Raw genomic sequence first — 23,695 nt, 5'->3', positions numbered from 1 at the left:
AAATGCTTCATCTTTGAGTTCCAACAAATTGCGTTAAGTTGAACCAGCAGCTTTTTCTAATAAATTTGCACACTGCTACACACTTAAAAATCACGCTGTGAAACAGACTGGTTTTAAAGTCCAGTTCAGGGTGTTCGTTTCCATGCTAATCCCCCAAATGTTTTTTTGTTCGTGCTGTGAAGTCTGTAAATTACCCATTTACTGTCTTTATCAGTTCTTGTCTATTGTTTGGGTTTTTTTTTAAAAACCAGTATTCTGGAAGACTTTTCCTGTTTGTTGGGTTGGGTTTTTTGTTTTGTTGCTTTGGTTTTGGTTATGGATTGTGTTGGGGGGTTTTTCCTCTTCATACTTCATTTCTGTATATTTGATACACTGACACTTTAGGAAAGGAAGGGCTGTATAATATCTAACAAAACTACAGGTAAGTATTGATTTTGATTTTGACATACTGCTGTTAGAACTGACATCAAATCAGTCTTTCAGATATTTTTGCCCCAGTGTGTGTAATTTATTTGTCAATTTACAGCTTTTGCATGGCAATCAGTTATCAGAGTTCCTTTTTCTTAGGCATTGTAAAGGCAGGCAATGTTTTATCAGAAGACTTGCAAAGGACAGAAGTGGTTAATATAGATGTGAAGTAGAAATGTACCAGTTGTACAATCAGCTTCTAATTCTCTTTTATTTTGGTTTTGGTCAAGCAAGTAAAGCATCCTTACTTCCCAGTCTTAATGAGTGAGAAGGTGAAATCCAGAACCAGACATTTTTAGACAGGCTGCACTAATTCTGCCTAGCTTTTAGTTGTCTGCATGGCTCATAAGTTTATGTAACAAAATAGCCAAATGCTTTAAATTTCATGGAAAATATGATAAATGAGTATGAGAATCATCTAGTATTGATTCAGGGGAATACAGAGCAGACATGTTGTGGCTTCCTCTAATCTCAAATGACCTAGAATAACGTATGGAAAAACTGTGAAATCTCAAATGTCTTGGGAACACATCAGGTCTAGCTGAGAGCTGTGATTGGAGTACAGAGCGATGACTCTGTTTCAGATCCTGGAGACACTACTATAATAATCTGGTGTAGTGTGACCCATAGAGCATTGTGGGGAAGCTGCTTTGCCTTACGTTGTCCACTCGGTACTTTTTTTGCGAAAAGTCTGTGCTGGATGCAAACTGCTACAACCTATTTCTGTAATGTCCTTGTTATTGTTTCAGTCTCTCGTATCGCAGTAGGAGTGCTTCCAGGTGTTTATACTGGTATAAATTTATTTGCTTCAGTAGTGATGACTTATGGAGGTCTTCAGCAGCCCTGTCCTTTCCCTTCAGCTGTCCCAGCTGTGCCGAGGGGGCTGGGCTGTGAATCCTGGCTGTGTGTATAGCCTAGGGTCTGATTCTAGGTCTCAAGTTGATACAAGTGCTTAAGCAAATCTGAGCCACACTGAATTCAGGAACCCTTAAGAATGTATTTGAAGTTAAATCCCAGCATTAACAGCTTTTCTACATAGGAGTGCAGAAGTGCTTTATTAAATGAGAACTAAAACATCTCCCAGATAGAAGAAACTCTTTGGACATTTTATATATAGTTAAAACCACTAGGGGGCAGGAGGTTTTAAAAGATGAAAAGTTGTTAATTATAAAAACTATTTTGGGTTGGGGGATGGAGGCAGTTTGGTGAAAATGGATTTTTCACTTTTTGATTTTGTTAGGACTTCAGATTTAGGGAATGTATAAAAATAGCTTGGATGCAGTCTTTATTCTGAAATGTTCAAAATTAAACTGTTTTATCTGTTTAATAAAGGTATTTTACACCGTTGTTGATGTTTGTGCTTTTCCATACAAGCTAGAGTATGTGGCTGACTCAAAGGGTCTAATAGAAATTGTATTCTGCCACACTGACTCTTATCTGCTGAAAGCCTCTGATGTAAAATACTGGAAAAATAAACCAAGTTAAAATTGTAAAAAGCCCAAACAAACCCATGTTTTTTGCAGAGACCAGATTCTGAGCTATAATCTTGGCAGAAGACTCCCAGCTGATCATGTAAGTGGGTACCTCCAATTCAAAGTGGAAATCACATCTTCTCTTCATGAAGGTGAGAATTTGGTGATTATCTGGATCTTCAGATAGTTGCATGGCTTTTTGTTTCTGTTTCTAAGATTTTCTGTGATAATTTACTTTCTCATTTGTGTGCAGTGCCTCTACAATAGATATTTATATTGGGATTCAAAGCTTAGATGTGTCAGGTACTGCTTTGGAGATGAGCCATTCTGAGACAACACGTATATCATTTTTCTATTTTGTTAGACTTTTAATGAATCTGAATCTCATTTTATGTGAGAGATTTGGTAATCAAATTCATCTTTTTCATTTATTCTGTAACAGCTTTGGCTGAGACAAGCAGTTGCAAGTAGTATTCCCTCTGTGCTCTCCTTCCCTGTTAGGGTAAACGCAGATTGCTCTTTCTTGCCGTTTTACAGGACAGTGTCTTGCTTAGATCCAAGAAATGGTCACGAAAATATATGCTTCCATTAGGTACTTTTATTTCCCTTTTTTCCTGTTCTGAAGGTAATTAGCAGAACATGGCTGGTACATTTACATGTTTTTGCATCATATGTGTCTGTTTACAAGTTTATGATCTTAGATTCTCCATTATACTTGTATAATCTCTTTGGTAGTAAGATACTGCTCTTTTAACTTGATACAAAGGGGAGGTATTTTGGTGGCCTTGTAGTCCTGTATCTCATTATTATTTTTGTTCTCTCCATTTAAAAAAAAAAAAAGTTTATCTTCAGTCCCATTTGTTGTCAGGCACTGTTGCCAGACTTCATTGTTAATTTTTTTGCCAATGTTTACAGACACATCTGGATTATTCAAACGCCATGTTAGGGACTCCCCAATTCCCATGCGGGGAGTTACCATCGTATCTCTCAGATGAGATGGCTCATTTTCATTCCCCTTTTATGTGGATTACCACAGTACCCTAGTATCTCACAAACTTCACTTAGATAGATTCCCATTCTTTACAGTGGATAAGCCCTCTAAATTAACTCCACAGAAATGTTGTGTGTATGAGTTGATATCTGTACACAATTTGTTATTCCCCAAGTGATCTCAGATGCTGGTTTACGTTCTGCTAAGAGTGTAATGACAACTGGTGTCAGTGGCTGGCTTTGTGTAAATCCTGCTTTTGGATATGAGGGGCACACTGTAAAAAACCGTTTCCTTGGTTGTGAGGCTGGTTTTATTAACAGTTTGGTAAGATGCTTGGCAGTCTGTCTTCTGAAAGCAAAGTGAGAGTCTTTTAAAGTCATACTTCACATCCCTTAAATTTTCTATCTTCTACAAAACAGTACAGACATACAGAAAAAAACCCGTATTTGCTGGTACAGTGCTCTGTTGCTTTAAGTGTATTTTCTCCCCTTAGTTGTCTGATTGAAATCAGCAAACATCTTGAAATATGTGTATTTTTATTTTGGTTTGGTGATGCAAAGCAGAATGAACTGTCTGTTACTGTGTTGTGTTTCACATACAGTCTTTGTGTCTCTGCAGATGCTTCACCAGAAACAGTTGGCACTTTGCTAGGAGTGAACTCTGTAAATGGTGACTTGGGGAGCCCCTCTGATGATGAGGACATGCCAGCAGGACATCATAATACATCCACACTGTGTTCCAATGGTCCAGTCCTTGAGGAATCTTCTGGAGAAGTAGTCCTGAGACACCCTTTAAGGACTAGTACAACTCTGGAAACAGACCAGGATGACTTGACCTCTGGTGCTTCACGATCATCACCTACTAGAGGTCGCCAAGACTCACTAAATGACTATCTGGATGCGATAGAACACAACAATCATCCCAGACCTGGGATGTCTACCTGTGGTGAGCGTCCACGTGGAGCCTCCCCAAAACTGAGGAGTAGCTTCCCTACTGACACAAGACTTAATGCTATGCTTCACATTGACTCAGATGAAGAGGAGCATGAACTACATCAAGACTTGGGTTTTCCATCTTCCCTGGAAGATGGTGATGGTTTAGTAATGCTTAATGGTGCTACAAGAAATGTTGAAAGAAATGGATTAAGTTACTCATCAGATCAGGTAATGCAAGGGCCTGCAGAGAATGAAAACGTTTCAGCCTCTGAAGCTCCTTTGCCATCAACTGATGACCAGCAAGAGACTCTCCCCGAGCTTCCACTGTCACAGTTAGCAGGAGATGAAAGCCTGCAAGGTTCTCAAAGTGAAGCACCAGCAGACCAGGCTGGCAGTAAGTCATGTGCTGCTCAGGAGTCAGAGCAGCCTCCTAGCAGTGTGGACACAGGAGCTTCGGATGCTGCAGCTGGGAGCAGAAGGGGTGTTAGTGAAACGGAATCCACTGACCAAGGGTCTGAACCTTCCCAGATATCATCAGAAACTGAGCAGAGTGATCCTGCTCGCACAGAAAGCGTCAGTGAGGCTAGTACCCGACCAGAAGGGGAGAGTGACGTGGAAGGGGCTGACAGCTCTTGCAATGAAAGTGCGACCGTGCGACATTCCTCAGTTGAAATGCGGTGTTCTTCTTTTGAAAGTGCCAGGTTTCCTGAGACTCCAGCCTTTTCATCTCAGGAGGAGGAAGAGGGAGCTTGTGCCACTGATGCAGCTAGAATTGAGCCAGGTGCTGAACCACAGGACTCTGCAAGTACTTCTGGGTCTCTACCTGCAGTACAGTTACCTCGTGAGGAAGCACAGGAGGCTGAGGCAGGGGAATTACAAGGCCAAGAGGAAGCAGAAGAAATCTGGCAAAGAAGGATAAGCCTACAGTCAGCAGCTGCCAATAGCCAGTCCCAGGATGAAGAAATTGAAGGAGCCCAAGCAGCTTGTGAAGGTGCCACAGCACAGGTTGAGGGAACTACTGGAGGTAATAACTGCAAGAGGTACTTTTTGAAGTGGTCTTTCTGCAGCCAGTAAAAATTATTTAAAAAAATTAACATCTGAAATATTAACATCTGAAGATAACAATCTTCTAAATTTCATTATCTTTCAAAACTCTTTGGTTCCTTTGAGATTTGTGTCCTCTTTCAAGAGAATCTTGGGGTTTTGATTTATGAAAACTTCAAAACTTAAATATCCCAGATGTTTACTTTGAAACTGGATATATTTAAATTCTTGAGAGAGTAATGAGAAGGAGGATGAAGAGGAGGAAACAATTCAGCAATGTTACCTTGCCTCCTAATTAAAATGGTAATGGTGGGGAATAATCCCAAAACTGTGAAATGCAAACTAGAATTAATATTTGGTTCTTCTCTTTAGTATGTTTGTGGGGGTGGGAAGAAAATGTACACATCTGTTAGCATTAAAACAATTAAAATATATGGTAACCAAAAGGGGGGAAAATGAATTGTGTTTAGTCACACTTGAGGCTGTTTATCTTCCCTTTCCTAGCCCCTTATCTGTGTAAGCACATCTTAGCAGAGCTGGAACCATGGGAGGAGAGGAATGTGTTACTCAAGTTAACCAGTCTACCAATTGTACAATTATTTTGACAGTTGAGAATTTTGTGTCTCACTAAAAATCAATGAAAGTAGAAATTGGTCCCTAACAGATTGTTTCTGAGCTCATTTTACAATGGATTATACGTTAAATTTCTTCAGAGATTGACATGGATTAATCGAATGAGTGTAATCCCTCTGGATTTCTGGACATGTCTTTTTTCATAGCATTTCAAAAGTGGTTTTATCAATTAATTATCTTCATTAAAAGCTCCTTGATTTCAAAATAATAATTTATTTATTTCAAACACTGACAATATTATCTTTTATATAATTTTGTAGACATTTGGGACTCTGTATTTGATGTCAGGTTGCATTGTGTTTTGCAGACCAATGTGTCTGCAGCAAAGAAGGTCAATAGACAGTTTCATCTCTCGCTCTTAGAGCACGTTTCTGTGGTGGCCAGGTGGACCTTTGTCCTTTTTTCTTGCTGGGTTATGGCTTTGGCACACGCTGTTGTTTCTGTGCCCTGGGTTTCACTGGTCACCACTAGGTGGCGTTTTCAGCACTGGGACAGCAGAACATCCCAGAGAAATCACCCAGAACTGTAGACAAAACTATGATAGTCACCCAAAATGCAAGACTATTAGATATATCCTAAAATATCGTAGTTTTACAGATATTTTAGCATTTCTTTTTCGCTTTAGATGCAACTCTATTGCTTCCACACATTGACAGAAAAAAATAATTTGTGGACATTTTTATTCCAGGTTCTCAAGCCAATGGCCACCAGCCCTTGAGGTCACTGCCTTCAGTTCGTCAGGATGTTAGCCGGTACCAGAGAGTGGATGAGGCTCTGCCACCAAGTGAGGTTCTTCATACTTTAATCATAGGATAGGGTGCTTGGATCTCATTACTTAGATCTCATTACATTTCTCTTTCAAATGTGAGAACTGAGAATGAACAGCTGAGAAGCTCTAAGTGAGGCGTGATGATGATTAAGTCTAGTGCTGTTTTGTAAGGGGCATTGGGCTTAGTCTGCAAACTAGCAGGATGTGTTATGATAATTATACCTAGTATATACAGACTTGCTAAGTGACATGTGCAGAGAAGTAGGAAGGCACAGTGCTGCCTCTTCAGTATGCAGCCCACATGGGTGGGAGGATGAGATGATATGCAATATGACACACTTGGAGTGAAAGATGTCAAGCAATCTGAAATCCCTGAATGCTTCCTATATGGTGATGATTTACAAAGAAATATATAACAACTTTAATCTCTGCCGACTACGTGAAAGGTGTCTGTGTTTTCTTGGCATTTTTGAGGCAGTATGAAGACTTTTTGAATTAAAATAAATGTTGGCATTAAGCACCAGTTAAACCTAAATCAACAGATAAATTTTAACTTCTCTAATTATAGACTCAGAACAGTTTGGCTCAGAAGAGACCTAAAAGATCATCTAGTTCCAGACCCTGCCATGGACAGGGATGCTTCCACAAGCCTAGGTTGCCTAAAGCCCCATCCAACCTGCCCTTGAACATTGCCAGAGAGGGGACAGCCACAGCTTCTCTGGGCAACTAATTCCAATGTCTCATTACCATCAGAGAGAAGAGATTTTTCTGAATCTACCCTCCTTCAGATTAAAACCATGATCCTTCATCCTATCGCTCCATGCCCTTGTAAACAGTCCCTCTCCAGCTTTCTTGTAGCCCCTTTTAGCTACTAGAAAGCTGCGTTGAGGTGTCCTCAGAGCCTTCTGTTCTCCAAGCTGAACAACGCCAACTTTCTCAGCCTGTCTTCATAGGAGAGGTACTCCATCTCTCTGATCATCTATGTGGCCCTCCCCTGGACTCACTCCAACAGGTCCGTGACCTTCTTATGTTGGGGGCTCGAGAGCTGAATGCAGTACTCCAGGTGAGGTCTCATGACAGCAGAATAGAGGGGGAGCATCACCTTCCTTGAACTACTGGTCATGCTTCATTACATATGACATACATGCAAAAAATACCTTGCTCCCAATTGGTTTTAGTCATGCATGGGCACGCTTATCAACATGCTTATTTACAATCAAAGCCCAGTGCAATTTTTATGTAGATAATTCACTTCCTAGTGTGAAGAAATCTTAAATACTAATTGCCTAGATGCAGTTTTTCTCTCTAAACCCCTTCTTTCAGATATGTAACAGTCTTAATACTTTGACAGGGAAAAATTGGAGAAAACCTCTAGAATAGGATTTTGAATGATAAACTGTAATTTCTTTGTAATTTAGGTTGTATTTTATTTGTTCTTTCACCAGGTTTATTTCTTTCAATTGTGTGTAGGTTAAGTTAAATAACAAAGAATTGAAATATTTATTTAGTGTTTCTGCTTATAAAATGCAACGTTGTGTTCCAATTCCACATTTTTAGGGAGAAGTCAATTAATAAACTTGACCACACAAGATGAATTAGTTTTGCCATTCCACAAGCTAAGTTATTTGTAAAACATTTGTCTAACAGTGATTTGGTTATCAGAACATACCCTTGTCTGTCCCAACAGTGATGCAGGTGCTTTACTTCAGAAGCCATTGCTTAAGTGTTTAAACTTCTGTATTTAAAATTGAATGGAGGCAAAAAAGCTTTTCTTCTGCAAGACCACATTAAAGAAATGGTGTCTGTATGTTAGACTTGGACATATTGTCACCACAAGGAAAATCTCAACTATTATATAGTGGTTTAGGGTCTGACATTTAGGCAGAATAATGAATTCACAAATATAAACTCTTTTGCTTTTGTTTTGGTGGTATTTTTGTGGGTTGGTTTGTTTGTTTGTTTTCCCCCTAGTGAACTCTGTCCTTCTCAGAGTACTCCCATGTTTTATTTTGTGTTTAAACTCTGGTTAACAATTTTGAGTATTTTTATTTCATCAGAAGATAGTGTTTTGTTTTTTTTTTTAAATGGTACCTTTACACAGGGCCATATGTTTTAATAATTTATTAACTAAAAAAACCCAAAAACTCTATTCAGAGAACATTGAAAAATTTCATTTGCTTTTTTGAGAGAGAAATGGTATTAGCTTTCACGTCTTGTATTTTGAATAGCAAATACGATGATTATGCTATGTGTTTTGCATTGATGTAATTTTCTTTATTTTTAAACTTTTATTTTAAGTTTACAGTACAATACAAAATTTTGAATTTTTTTCTCCTGGAATTAAAATCTCTTCCTTAAGCAGTGCTCTCTGTTCCTATCCTCTTCTGCTGCTTTTTCTTCCTCTGAGCTTACTTTCTTATGCAGCTGTTGTTCGCACTAAAAGAGCCTTCAAGAATAATAGGCTGCTTTGATGGTGCATCATAAAGATGGAAGAGTAACTTGCATTGTGGCCAGCTGAAACACACAGCTGTCACGCAGCTGACACAATGAGTTTATCTCAAAACCTGCCTTTCCTCCCTCTTGTGAGTCAACTCAGGCCCTACAGTGTAATGCAGCGAGCCACTTGGCTGCCTCCAACAGTTGACAAGAGTCATAGTGTGCATCCGCTAGCACAGCCTGGGGTTTGAAGACCTATGAGTATTAAAACACTTTACAGTAGATTTTAGTTCTCCTTCTCTGCTGTCAAGACATTTTAATGCCCTTTCTTCACGGACTGGTGGTCATTTAGGATTGATTGCTTGCCAGTGGTTTTTAAAATGTTGCTGCAGTGACTGATGTTTCCAGCTAGGCTTGTGATGTAGTATGTATTTTCTGGAAACCTTCGGAGCTCTCAAAGACTGTTTTTTCAACTGATGTGCTAAATGGTTTGCATGTTTTCTGCAGTTGCTAGTGCCCAGGAATAAGGAATGCCTGTTTCTGTATATGAAATATCTTCTTACTATGTGGCCCCCGAGCCATGAGTAGTGTCATGTTATCTTGTCCATTTTAGAACCAGTTATTAAGCAGACAGTGTTTCTGACCCCAAAATTTTATGAACTAAGACCAGGGTGTTGTGATGCACCTAGTTTCTGCTGAGCAATGAGAAGCCACACATGGCTGAGGTAAGGTCCCAGCACGTTCATCTCTGGTCTCCTGGTGTTTCTCCACAATCCAGATTTTCAACACTATCTGTCATTTGCGTTGCAGAACAGCACAGCATTATAGTTACCACTTGCACAAGAGGTTGAATTTGCTGTTGCATTTGCAGAATTGGCAATTCTGGGACATGTGTTTACTACATGATGGAATTTGATTCCTAAAATTGGTCATCTTTTCTGACAGTTGTGCTTGCCTTTATGATAGGTACATGTAAACCCAGAGAGAGCAATGACATGTATTTTGTTACTGTTACTATTAGCTGGGGAAAAACAATGACAAGTGTCAAGCTTTGGAAGGCTTTTGGTACTTATCCATTAGACTTTTACACTGGAATAAGCCTCAGAGACTGGGTCTTGGATTAATTCAGTACAAGAGAATTACATCAAGTATCCTGATAAGTTTGTTTATTTTTCTGGGACAATTATTGGTTAGTGGGAAATAAAATAGATAAAGGAATAGGAATATTAGATGTGGATTCCACAGAACCCTAACAGTGGGGAATTTGATTTATGAGATAAAATAGGGAAAAGCCATGTCTCTTAACACTTTGGTAAGAAAGTTCTGTGCTGAATTGATCCTGTAAAAGAGATAACTATTGGAACAATAGATTGAGTTACAAAAATGACAAACCTAAAATAAAGAGGAAGTAAACTACAGTCCCTCCATTGTTTACTTTTTTTTCTTGTTGTTGTTGTTACTTAGACTGGGAGGCTCGAATTGACAGCCATGGACGGATTTTTTATGTGGACCACGTGAACAGGACGACAACATGGCAGCGACCCACAGCTCCCCCAGCCCCCCAGATTCTCCAGAGGTCAAATTCCATACAGCAAATGGAACAGCTGAATCGCCGGTAAGAATTGCCCTTGTGTGCTTGCAAAACCGCATTCACCATTGTAAGACTGAGTGTGAAGGCAGGGCCACAGTTGCTACCGCAGCTGGCCATCATGTGGCTGTCCCTTTTTATTTGCATGTGGGCTTCCAGGGCTTTTGTATTCCATCTGTGTTCATAAGCTGTGTGGCTAAAAAAACCAAACTGATAATGGTTCACAGAAATCCAGAAGGCTGTTCATGCAGAAATTGGAGGTTTATGTATATTAACCTATGTGGCAGAAAAGATGAGCAAGCTCCCTTAGAACCAGAGTTGGATCATAGTTACCATATACTATATATAAAGTCCAGTTTTCTAAACCTAGGTACCAGAGCATCCGAAGAACAATGACTAACGACAGGCCTGAAGAGCATACAAATGCTGCGGATGGAGCTGGAGAAGAAACTGACTTTCACCATTCTAATGCAGGTTAAAAAAAATAAATTATATATATATATATATATGCATATATATATCTTTCCCCCCTCTCTAAAGGGAGCACTCAGCTCAGAAATGTTCTAATGAGAGTGAGTGAAGGCAAAACTTGAAAGTCTGTGTGAAAATGAAACCATTTGTTGGTATTGCTGCCTAGATTTGAAGGTTGTAACTCAGTTTGTTCAATACACTGAGGAGATTAACGTGAGATTCAGAGTGTTTTTCTGTCAGTGCCTGACTAGGTAAAAATATAGGCAGGACATTTGCAGAGGAAAAGTATTAAGTTGTGTGGTCTGGATTACAAATATTTTGGTTCTGCTACTGCATTTTGGAATGGTATATAGGACTAGAAAAGACTGGACATCAGTTTCATCTTGCTGAAGATAGGTAGGATGCGCTGTTCCTAAACTATACTTGGCAAATGCTATCTAATCTCTACTTGATGGATATTATTTAACTTTTTAAAGACAGTCTACTCATGTAATTTCTCTTATGTAATCTTAAATCCATTTCTTCCTAATATTTCTTCATGGCTTGTGCTTTTAGGTCTCCCAAGTATCTCGTTGGCCTACTCAGAATTATCTTCAGTTTGTCTGCAGCTCCTGAGGAATATTTCAGAAAATTCAATAAAGCTATGATTATCTGGAAATTTCATGGTTTATGTACAACACTCCTTGTGCATTGCTGCATAAATCTTCTTTTTTTCTGTTAGTTTCACACTGACCACTGCTGTTCAAGCCTTTTATCTGCTAAAATGAGGTCCAGAATATTATGTGCAGATCTTTGGCATAGATGTCTGTTTTTCATGTGGTATTTATGTAGGTGATTATCCCTACCTGCACACAGATCTTTACGCTTGTCTGATGTGTCACTGTGCATATGAATCTTGTCCTTGCTGACCAAGTACTGCAGCATCTCCCAGCTGGAACAAGTTCTTTCCATCTTCTCCTGTCATTAATAGAAATAAAGAAAAGGACCAAACCCAGAAATATCTCAGTGGAATGTTACTTGCTGTACTTTTTTTGTTTGACATAAATCATAACTACGCTTTAGTACATTTTTCAAACTTCTCCATACCCATCTCCAGGTGGTTTTGTCTGTTTCAGGTAATTTTTTCTGAGATTATTGTTAAAGGCCTTATTAACATCACAATATGTGGTCTTTACACCACCTAACTAGTAGAAAAGGACTTTGCTATTATTTGTTCTTCAGACAGCCTCCTTATTTGCGTTTCTCTACTTCACTGTCCCCTTGTTGCTTGAAGTAGTTTGAAAGTTCATATGTCTGAGAATAGAAAATGGGTCCACTCATCTCTGGTTTCCTTCATCTTTTTTTACTTATTCTTAAAAATGGATGTAATATAAATAACCACCAATGTCTCACCTGGTTTCCTAAATGTTTCAGCATACATTTCATCAAACCCAAAGTGTTTGAAATTCTCTGATTTGCACCACAGTCTTTAACCTGCTCTTTACCTATTCTAGTCTTGGTCATATTCCTACTAATAATTTATTAATACATTTATAATGTTAGCTTGTTATCCATCCAGTCTCTTGTGTAGTCATATGTTACGTGGCTTGACTTTCTCTCTAGGATGCTCTTGATATTCTTTTATAATGCTTTTTCCTAAACTAATCTAAAACACAAGCAATGCCATCCTTTCTTCCAGACCACTGCAGAACTTGTCATTCAGCTAAGTGCTCCCTTTATTTTCTTCGCTTCTGCCTTAGCCTCTTCCTTTTCTATCTTTGTGTGTGTGCAGCTAGGTGGTTTGTTGTGCTGTAAACAAATCAGTTCAAACAAATTCAGTCTCATCCCTAATTAGCAAATTCAGCTGAAAAAGCTTTTTGTAAATCAAATTCAAAACTCTCTAAACTGCAGGAAAAACCCACCTGGTGACAAATTTTGGTTTCCAGATTGCCCAGATTATGACAGGAGATTTATCTGCAGCCATGCCAACAGCATCTTCCAGGGTGAGAAGTGATTGCTATATCCCCAGGTTTTGAAACATTATAGAGTTGACATGCAACGGCAGTGCATGCCTGGAAGACACTTCCAGCCCAAGTATTCAGGCAGAGCTTTAGGGGTCTTTATGCTGTACTGCTGTCACACCACAGATATGCCTCATGCAGGAGTGTTTGGGGTTTATTGCTTAAGAAGTGTCACTAAAAATTCCTTTTTGTTTACTTTTCCTTTACTTACTAGCCTTCCATTTTCTGGTTTCCTCAAATGTTTAGAATAAATGTCCTTACTTCCTTCATTCCCCTTTTTGTGTAATGTTTACCCATCTGTCTTTAGTCTCTTTATTCTTTTCCTCCTCCTTTTTTAATTTCTTCTTAATTTTCCTCAGTTTAGACTCTCATATGGTGCCTCTCAGTCTCCTTTTTCTGCCCATAGGTTGTTACTGTCTTACATTTGGGGTAGCTGCATTCTGCACAATTCATGTTCACTTGTTAAGGAAGTGTGCAAATACCACAATATATGAAAGAAAGAAACTGTGAAATGAGGAAGATGGCATGCATTCTGGAGTAAAATCACTGCAGAGCCTTTCTCAATTTGCAGTTTTTCATTTACATTGCAGTATGCCTCCAAATGTCCTGTTGATTTTCAAAGATAATTGCAGGGAACAGTTTTCACATGTAATGAATACCACTCACAATATATTTTCAGTTCCTGATACTGTTGAAAAGTCAGTGCACTTCTGCAGTTGCTAGGAGAAGAACCAAATATTTACTGAGAGTTGAAACTTGGAAGGTACTTCCTTTGCAACCTGGTACTTAACATAAGCTGCTTAAATACTGTATCAAGGATCAGGGCTTTGTTAACAGTAGTGATTTATTGGGTGGTTTCTTTTTAAAGGAGGAATGAAACCTTTTTAAGTGTACAATGGCTTTTATATCCATTAGTTAGCGTTTTGAAATAATTTATCTGCATACAGCTACAGTATAGCAATGTAGGTGTGCCACAGGGACCTTCTTGCATCTTATGTACAGGTACACGTTTAGTAACACAAATAATTGAACGTTTTTACTGATCGTTCACCAAAAGCAAGAAGTAAAATTTACTAACCTGTAGTTGTAATATTTTCAGGATCCTGAGTGTTATAAAGAAATCTAGGTACACGTATGTGAAGAATACTTAATAAATCTGAAATAAATCTGAAAGTGCTTTTCTTGCTTGTGTTATTCATATATATATAGTTGTTTGCAGTGATGTTTTGCTAATCATTATTATTATTGTAAGTCTTTATCATTCGCTTTGCTTTTAGATTTTCGAAGAGAGAATGTGCTGCCTCACTCTACCTCCAGATCCAGACTTACTTTATTACTCCAGTCTCCCCCTGTGAAATTCCTTATCAGCCCAGAGTTCTTTACAGTGCTGCATTCTAACCCTGTGAGTATAGCGCCTAGAGCTGAGACTTTCATAAATACGTGCTTATAAATATAGATCTTTTGTGTACAATGGTCTTGGTGTTAGATGCTCAGATATTAGTACTAGTACATGGGGAGGCTATTCAAACACTTATTTTCATTCCTTGTTTTTTTTGGGCTGTTGGAGTCATCCTAATTGGCATTATAGCTTTTACAGGTTTTATTTTTCACTCAATTCTTCATCTTACGATACAAAGCTCATTGATTTATTGAAGCAATAGCTTTCTTACTGTGATTTGCAGAGGCTTAGCAGCAATTCTAAGAATGAACATGATGTTTATTTTTAAAGAACACTGTGCTACTTACGGGCTGATTTCTTTCCCCCAGATTGACTGGTTTATATCCAAATATATTAGAAATCACACGGAACAAGAAAGCATCTTGATATATATTTCCCTTTTTTCTTTTGTCTGTTATTCAGTGATGCTTCTTATGTAGTGTTGTTCAATGTTTCTTTTCCTTGAAGTAAAAGGATGTATAGCGTAAGCAGAAGTAATGGAATAAATAATTTGTTGTCTGCAAGCACACTTGTTAATAGCCCAGTGTTTTTTAAATTACTGTTCAGTGTTAGTTTGGTTCCGATGTGTATGTATGCTTGACTTGTATAGTTTTATCTTGAATAGTGCAGAGGTAGATAAGACCTCTGACCAGGGAGTAAAGGTGTAGGGGCCCTGAATGATTCAGGTAGCAGTATACTGCAATAGGAGGGCCTATGTCTTGGCTTCTGTCTGTTGCTAACCCCAGAGAAAGACCTGGTTTCTGGTTGGCCGTTTTTTGGAGGGAAGGATGCTAACTGTTTATTTCCCACTTTCACTTACTCTTCCGTATTCCTCAGCGCTCTCCTTTTACTCTCCTATTTTAATTTTGTTTCGTAAATTGCATGTTGGCATGCAATGATAGGGTATTTTTGAAAAATCAATAGGTGGAAACAATATTTATGTAGGTTTGTGATAAGTTCTACCAGTTTATGTATCTCTGTCCTGCAGGAAACATTGCAAGTTTTATTGCTGTATTCTGTGGCTGCATTTGACTTACTATTCCAGAAATTAGAGAAAATGTATTAAATCTCTACTTCAAAGCAATTTTAATGTTATAGGATTCTTCACAGTTCCAAGGACAAGTATGGGAAATGAAATTTGTAATATATTTCATACTTTGTTGAAGTGACTCAATTATACAAAATTTTATCTTGAGCAATATAGGAAGCATCTTACACTTCTCCTAAAATCTCAGAGAGGACCATTTATTGTATTGTTGGGGCTTAGTTGAGATGATTTTTAAGAGTTTATTGAAGATTACGTGATCTTTAATTTTTTTTTTTACAGTGGAAATGTTTTTTGTAGTAAGAATGCATTTTATCTTTTAAAAGTATTTCCTTTTGCTGTTTATTTTGCAGAGTGCCTACCGCATGTTTACAAATAACACGTGTTTGAAGCACATGATCACCAAAGTCCGCCGGGACACCCACCATTTTGAGCGCTACCAGCACAACCGTGACTTGGTGGGCTTCCTCAACATGTTTGCAAACAAACAGCTGGAGCTGCCGAGAGGCTGGGAAATGAAACATGACCATCAGGGCAAGGTAACTGAGGCACACGTGTCTCTGGGTGCTTGGTCTGAGATGTTGCAGTGTCAGAATTCAGTTTTTTGCTTTTAACAAGAGTGTAAGTGCATATAGTTCTCCATATGTAAAAGGTGTGGTCCTTGGCTTTTGCCAAAAGAAGATTGGAATTTTTTGGCTGTACTGACAAGCATAACATGAAAGGAGGAGACTGGGAAGGGGGTATTAATCAGAAAAAAGGAAAAGGTCTGTAAAATCTGTAGTGCTTTTTTTTTTTAACATTGCAATAAGTTGCTTAGATTAAATGTTTAAAATTTCTTTCTGAAAGAATGATTTACTGTGTAAATACAGGAAGTTCAGTGAAGTTCCTTGGAATACTTTACTATTATCTACTGAATTTTATTTAATTATTGTTTAACTATGTTTAACTGTCAAACTTTTCCTTATGGCTTTGTTTTTTTCCTTCAGTGTCAAAATCTTGAGTGGAATTCCTTGGTTCATTAGCGTGCATTGTTTGTCCTTTTATTCTTCCAGTAGCTAATCATTTTCCTAGATGAGCCCTCTACTCAAATGTTAAATAGATTATGTGTTCTTTGGTTTCTGAGATAAAAATGATGCACTTAAGACTGGGATAGTTGTGGGGATGATCACCATCGGTTATGTGTTGGTTCACAGGAAAGAAATTGTGTGTCCTAAGTTTCATTAACAGGGATCTTGAGTAGTTGCAAGTCATGCTTCCAAAACAGGTATCACTTTTCAATTTCTAACAAAATACTTTAAAATCAAAGAACAGACATTTTTTTAGTAGCAATGTAATTTTAACATATCTCTAAACTGTCTAGAATGATTTTCTTTGCAGAAGATACAGGGGTTAAAAATATATCACATGAGGAAGTGATAAGGCTATCAGTTTACGTGAGAAGTTCTTATTAGGACTATAGTCATAGTAACCATCTCGGGTTTTATGTCTATCAGTCTTGGTACAGTTATCTGTGAGTGTCCATATAAATAATGATCTTGATGCTTGAAAAAGATTACTAGAAGAGTCTAAACTCAAGAGTAGAAAAAGTGCTTGAGAGTTGTATTCTTCTTGGATTTATTATCTGTAGAAAACACTGTGGCTTTTCATTAGAAACACAATTAGAAATGTGCAGTTATATTAACCTTGCTCTTTGTCTCCATCACTCTTTTCAGTTTTAAGTCATTCTTTTTCTGTTCAGATCTTCAGAGGTCCATCTTCTCCTGAAGAATAGAGCAATATTCAATTGACTTTAATAGGCACTCCACAGAGACAATTAGAACTTTGGATTTCTGATGTGGTATTTGGTAACAGTGATGCTACCACAACAGGAATCAAGGAACCATGGAATAAATCCCCCTGGGATTTCTTCATTTTGAATTAGGCTCAGTATTGTTTGTTTTCATTATGTTGAATTGCCCTTGTCATAAGTAGCGCTTGTGGCCAGTAGAAAAGCCTATTCAGCACTCGAGAGATGGTGTCCAATCCATGGCGAGACCAAACCAAAACTAGACCTGCCTCTATTAAAGCATAAATATGCTAAAGAGAAGCAAGTAGAAATTAGCCATGCCACAATATATAATTATATTGCCTCTCCCTGGCTACTCTTTCCTGCTGAGACGAGGTTTTCCTTTATTTTTCCAAGTAAAAGGCTTGATGCTCTTGCTCACAAATCAGAGTGATCATTCTGACCCTTATCCAGTGCTGAGTCAGTAGAGTTTTTATCCCCCCAGTGTCAGTATGGTTTGGTTGCTTGTCCTCTTTGCAAGCTGTCTTCCATGGTCAGCTGGAGACTGCCTACCTCTGAGCTCCCGTCCAAGCTGTGCAGCAAAGCCCAGTTTCCCACTTCTCTTTGACTCCTGGTGTATCCCCTTCAGAAGATAAAAATCTGTTTGGCACACAGTTCCGCCTAAAAGGTCTGGCATAACTAGGATGGAGTTTCTGATTGGCATTACAGATGAACTTTGATCAGTTGCTGACCACAGGGAAGCAGAAGACCATTGGAAGAGGTGGTAGCAGGAAACATCACGTAGGCGAGAGAGATCCCTAAGCTGAACTCAGTCTGATAACTTTGCAGTCCTCTGTTGCTGCAAACCTGAACATACCCACACTTCCATAAAGATACACAGCCCAGTGCATTTGTGCAATATGTGTCAGTGCATGCTCATATTTTAGAACCAGATGCAAATGCATATACTTTGTAAGTAGATCTCTGCAAGATGTACAAATACGTAGTAAGTCATTTTAGGACATGTATTTTTTGTTTTCTTTCTTTCTATGTTGAAAGAATCCATTGTAATTGATTCCTGATGTCTTCAACAGGAAGCAAAGGTATTTTAGCAAGCTTCATAGACTTTAACTGGAACGGTAACTTGGGCATCTGTGTTTAATGGGCTAAATGTAGTTTTGGCACTACCCAAGTCTTTTCCAGTGTCATAGGTTTATGGATTACAGACAGACAGGAGTTAAGAGGGGAATTTTTTGAAAGGATACTGAGCCACACTGAATTTTGACCTGTGTGCCAATTCCCAGATTAGCCCAAAGCCTTGAAACATTTCACTGAGGCTTCAAAGTAGTCATTTTTGCTTGTTTTTTAAGCAGGCTGCTACTAGTTGGCCTGCAAGCATTCATATTTAATAAGACATGATTGTCTTTAAATTAATATTTAAATCAGTTGTTTATTTAAATGTAATACTGAAGAATAGTGCAGCCAATAGTAGATTGCTGCATTAACTCAAAGAACTCTGTGGTGCAACGCTAGGCAGTACTTTCTCTTATATTGAATTGGCACCTTTTTTTCCCTAAGTGATTTTACATTATAATGTTGACTTACATCAAAACAAAGGTTGAGTTAGTTAAGTGCTTCATGTTTTATAAGTACCCATTGAGCAGACTAGATAAAATACTAGATACAGGGACATTTAAAAAAAAATCTTAATCCAACCACTTGCTAATAAATTAAAAAACCCTATGAATCGGGATCAAAATTTTCATAAAGTCTGCATATGTTCCAGCAGCCTCTTCCAGTTGTTTTCCAGGCTCAAACCTGGAACTTCAGGATGGCTTTCGTTCTGCTTTCCCACTGACTTTCATGTTCTCTAATCTGTATACTTGCACTGCAGATGACATCAGTATTTGCAGAGGTGAACAAGTCCTTCATCAGGCTCAAATGTTGCAATTAAAATTGCATTTATTGAATGCACTTTATAGGTTTTGAACTGTGAAACAGCTTCACCAGCATATCTGCAGTTATGTCAGATGATCAAAACAGAGCTGCTGTTCACTGTTCAGGCAATTCAGGTCCTTGTAGGCACAGGTTACAGGCACAGGGGATTGCTGTTAGGGACGTAGGAGGCTTGCTGCCCTCTTCTGGAGTGTTTCTAAGGTTTTGCAACTTCCGTGTTCCTCCATATACTTCTTGCTTGGGAAATGGAAATGCGAATGTTTTCTCCCACCACAGTCCCTAATGGTATTTAGTTTCTATATAGTATGACATCCTGTTTTGTCTACCTACCTTCACAGCAGTCAGCAGAATTGCACTTTCTCTAGTCTGGCTATACCAAAGAGTCGGAAACAATGATTTCATGAATACTATAAACTGGCATCTCTGTCGAAAGAGCCATTTATGCTGTCTCATCCCTGGTGGGCTGACTGAGGTTTAGAGGAGCCAGGAGGGAGAGGGATGAAAAGGCAGCAATTTTAGCCTGGGCCAGCTCCCCAACTGGGTTCACTGTGTGGCTACACAAACACTTGTGCCAGCACAAGGCAGGAAGGGTGCGCAGAGGATGAAACAAGTGGTCAGGGTGGGGGAAAATGAGAATGATTCTTTTGCTGACACCGCAGGACTGAATTGTTTATGAAACTGTGGTTGCATACCTCACTGGTATTCAAATACAGAAATGGCGTCCGCAGACCCTGACCACCTCTCTGCTAGTCAAGATTCTTTGAATCCACAAAACAGATGTCACTTTCCTGTAACTCTCCCGCTCAAAAATGGGATTTTTTTTGGCACTTTAAGATGTTTCCAACATTGTGAGTGAAAAAATACAAAGTGTGTTGAAATAGAACAGTGCTGTCTTCCAACACTAACACTGGAAAAGGTTTAAATTTCTGGGCTTAGAAAAAGTTTAAATTTCAGGGCTTTGAACCTTTTTGGTTCAAATTGGACAGGATTGTAGGAGGTTTTTACTTTCCAGGGTACATGCTCCTGTGACCTTGCTTTCAACAAATGGCTGACCGGACAGTATGTTGTAGTTCTCACTGGTTGCCTGGCTTAAATGTTTTTGTTACCATCATCTTTGTGTCCCTGTCTGACACCCGCCCCTTCTTTTTTTTTTTTTCTTTTTTTTTTTTTAAAGTCTAGTGAACCTAAAATAGTTGTATCAGGAAGATGGCAAAAATACCTGGTGGCCTGTCATCATAGTTCATCACAGGGTGCAATTGTACACTTGACATATATACACCCAGTTGTGGTCCTAATTATATGGTATAAGGTAAAGAGTTCACAAAAGGGAATGGTTTTGCCACTTAATGACATCTTTTTAGATGCTTATAAGGAAATGAAAGGAAGAATGCACCAGGATTAATTTTATTAAATATTTAAGTCTTCTCTTATTGACAGTCATAATAAAGCTTCCTAGTTCTGATGCTTGTCAGATGAGAATTTCAATGGACTTTATAGATATGAACAAAGTAAGGCATTCAAGAATTCATTCCTCCAGTGAGATGGAAAACTGTTATCCCACTTCTGCCTAAGGGAAATGCAAGCCACAGCAATGTAAGGAAGAATTTCCAAAGCCTTACTTCAGCAAATGAAATGTAGATCCTGAATAGACATATACCTCAGACATATTAAAAAATTTTAAATAGTATTGGCTATAAATTCTTTCTTTTTTCTCCTTCTTTAGGCTTTCTTTGTTGACCATAATTCCCGCACCACCACGTTCATTGACCCCCGGCTTCCCTTGCAGAGTAGCAGGCCCACTAGCGCATTAGTACATCGGCAGCACTTAACTAGACAACGTAGCCACAGTGCTGGTGAGGTAAGTTGGACCTGCTCCTCCTCTTTGGAACCACCAGGCTTTTAGGACCCACCTCTTTCATATCATTCTGTTTATAACTCTATGTTGAGGAGTGTGATTCATCTGTATGCATATCATACTCATCTGTACATATTCATTCTTTTATTTGCTAGGCATCATTGATTGTGAAATGTATGATTTCAGAGGAAAACCATCAGACATGAGTTTCTCTTAATGCACAGTAACCACAAGAGATCATCCGGTTACAGATTACCAGCATCTGTATCCTGTCTTTCACTGTCAAAATATGAATTATTGTCTAGTGTGGTACCTTCTGTGTTGATGTAACTGTAAATAAGAGGGGGGATGAGGGAAATTTATGTGCATTTATACATCTAGATACTCAGCTTTCCAAATAAACATTAAAAAAATCTTACCACATACAGACTTACCAGACTGTTATATACATTTGCATATGTATTTCATCTCTACTTTCTAAACAGAAATACGTGGAAAACAGTATTTTATTGATGTGTCACTGTGGACCATTTCCCCACTAGTGTTGTTGTAACTTCCTTTTACTTCTGAGCAAGTGTATCTGTAATGAATTAAACTTCAGTTGTTCTTTATTTAACTGCCAAAATGTTGGCTGTAAGTTGTCTTTTCAGAGAAGGGCTATTCCATACCAGGAATTAAAGATAATACAATTCAGAATGGCAAGAGAAATGCAATTTATCCTTTTCTGTAGCTCAGTCTTGTGGCTGATGAAGCTGTGACAGAGCTCTGTTTCCGAGCAGACATGAATTTTCCTGCCACTTCTCTAACAGGGTTTCTGCTGTGGTTTCAGCACTGTATCACTCACTGCCTTTCTTTTCATATCTTGTGTGAATGTAGTTTTAGTCACCCACGAGACTTTCCATCCCCATCTCCATCGTAAGGTTTATTTTAATAATGGCTTTAAATAGCTTTTTCTGTCGATTTGGTGATGTGAGATAGGCAATGATACAAGGAAACTCCAAGTGTCTTCATATATTTATATGGTAGGTTAAATCAAAGATTTCTGTTGTGATTGATTTATAAAAGAGCAGAAATGTATTTTTTGTCTTACCTTTACCAAATATGCACTGAAATTGTCTTTAAGCTGCATGCAGAAGCTCTGCACTTAAAACAGAGAAATTCAGGTTGACTGTGCTGCTGAAGATGTTGATACTGCAAAATAAAAGACTTCTACAGGAAGTCGTTTTATCTGTTGCATATACATAGTGCTGATTACCTGTCAAAATTTCCCACTCCATCTAGATACATGAAATTACTTAAACCATATTTCTACATAAAATTCTGAAAGTATTTCCTTGGTATTATTACAGTTGTAACTTGAATAGAACTAATTCCAGATCGGAATCTTGAACACAACACTTCAGTATTCCCATTCTGGGATTAATGACGTTCATTTATATACACATGTAGGAATCTGAAGGCCACTATTTCTTCTGTGCTTATGACTTAATTGCTGCATGTTTGCAGCTGTTCTTCCTGTTTTAAATGACTGTATCGAGCACATTATTGCAAGAGAGGAATACTTAATGAAAAAAATTCTCCAGATACTTTCTTTGGATTTTTCTTGCCATGAACTTTGATGTTTTGGAGGCACTGACCCAGTTTTTACAGGAAGATGCTCTAAAGTAAACATTAACCAGTATAAGTAATGCCTTTTTAGCTGAAGCTGAACAGCAGCATGAAGCTGGAGCTAATAATAATGGCATTCCTCTTTTAGCCCAGTGCTTACAGGAAATAATTTTTCATTTTTCTGAGAGAGTATTATCAGGGAGCACAAAGATCTTGGGCAATATCTGGGGACATTTGCTACTTTGTGATTTCAGAGACTGGATTTAAAAACCAATCTTTATTATTATCTGATATTTTGCAGTAAGATGTTTTAGAGATCTTTGAAGCTTGGAAGTGTAGTTCAAATGTTAAATTGTTACTGAGGAACTGAGAAGTAAACATAAAGATTCAGTGGTATGAAAACAAGGTTGAACAGAATGTTTTATATAGATAAAATACAAATGACTGAAGCCTCAGCACAGAGAAGACTGGGGAATTTGCCCTGACATCACAAATACTATCATGAACAAATTGTGCTTCTAATAAATTCTAATAAATGTTCATGGGCAACATTGTTTAATCTCAGAAGGTGGCCACACAAAAAAAATCAGAACCATTTTACTGAATGGTTGTAGGAAACATTTTTTGGACTCGTTTGCCTTGACAGAATGTGAACTTGCTTCTTTGTCCTTCAGCCACAAACTTGTTTCCAGTTCAAATTTAAGGAAACTCCATTTGGACACAGAGGTAATAGAGGAGCTAATGAAAGAGCAGAATTTGCTTTTCAGAACCTTTGATATGTACAAAGGTGTCCATGTAGTACAAAAGATCCTCTGAGGGAATCCCAGTTTGAAATTTTTAGTCCCTTTTCAGAATGGGGCTATTGTTTACAAATAGCAACAAACTTTCAGTCAGATCTGATTCTTTAGATTAGTAAGTACAATGCACTGAATAATATTTTACTAATAACTGTCGTACAACATGGCTGCTTCCTGCTGCAGTGGTTACTGGGGATGGTGGTCAAGCAAAGCATTTACATACCTACTTAGTTTTAAGCCATAGGAGTTCTCCCTTCCGTGAACCCAAGTAGATATGCTTGTGTAGAGATGCTCACTGTGTTTACCTGCATGTTTTTCAGGTTGGAGAAGACTCCCGTCATTCAGGACCACCAGTTTTGCCAAGACCATCTAGCACATTTAATACTGTCAGCAGAGCTCAGTACCAGGATATGGTTCCAGTAGG

At 38.3% G+C, this 23,695-nt stretch overlaps 1 protein-coding gene across 1 annotated transcript in view; it reads left to right on the top strand.

The window, feature by feature from the left end:
• HECW2 (HECT, C2 and WW domain containing E3 ubiquitin protein ligase 2) overlaps positions 1-23,695 on the top strand; it is a gene marked incomplete at both ends in the record, with an annotated part of 108,072 nt that overhangs the window by 56,376 nt on the left and 28,001 nt on the right. Inside the window, 9 exons of the mRNA XM_084264981.1 lie at positions 1,992-2,092; positions 3,550-4,890; positions 6,232-6,327; positions 10,213-10,363; positions 10,707-10,810; positions 14,085-14,209; positions 15,644-15,829; positions 20,735-20,869; positions 23,592-23,694. Coding sequence (XP_084121107.1) covers positions 1,992-2,092; positions 3,550-4,890; positions 6,232-6,327; positions 10,213-10,363; positions 10,707-10,810; positions 14,085-14,209; positions 15,644-15,829; positions 20,735-20,869; positions 23,592-23,694 — 2,342 coding nt within the window. The remainder of the gene's footprint in view (positions 1-1,991; positions 2,093-3,549; positions 4,891-6,231; positions 6,328-10,212; positions 10,364-10,706; positions 10,811-14,084; positions 14,210-15,643; positions 15,830-20,734; positions 20,870-23,591; position 23,695) is intronic.

This window comes from Gallinula chloropus, assembly GCF_964237585.1.
Source record: "Gallinula chloropus genome assembly, chromosome: 5".
NCBI lineage: Eukaryota > Metazoa > Chordata > Aves > Gruiformes > Rallidae > Gallinula > Gallinula chloropus.
Note: the sequence above shows the minus strand (reverse complement) of the source record. Positions and strands in the feature narration are given on the sequence as shown.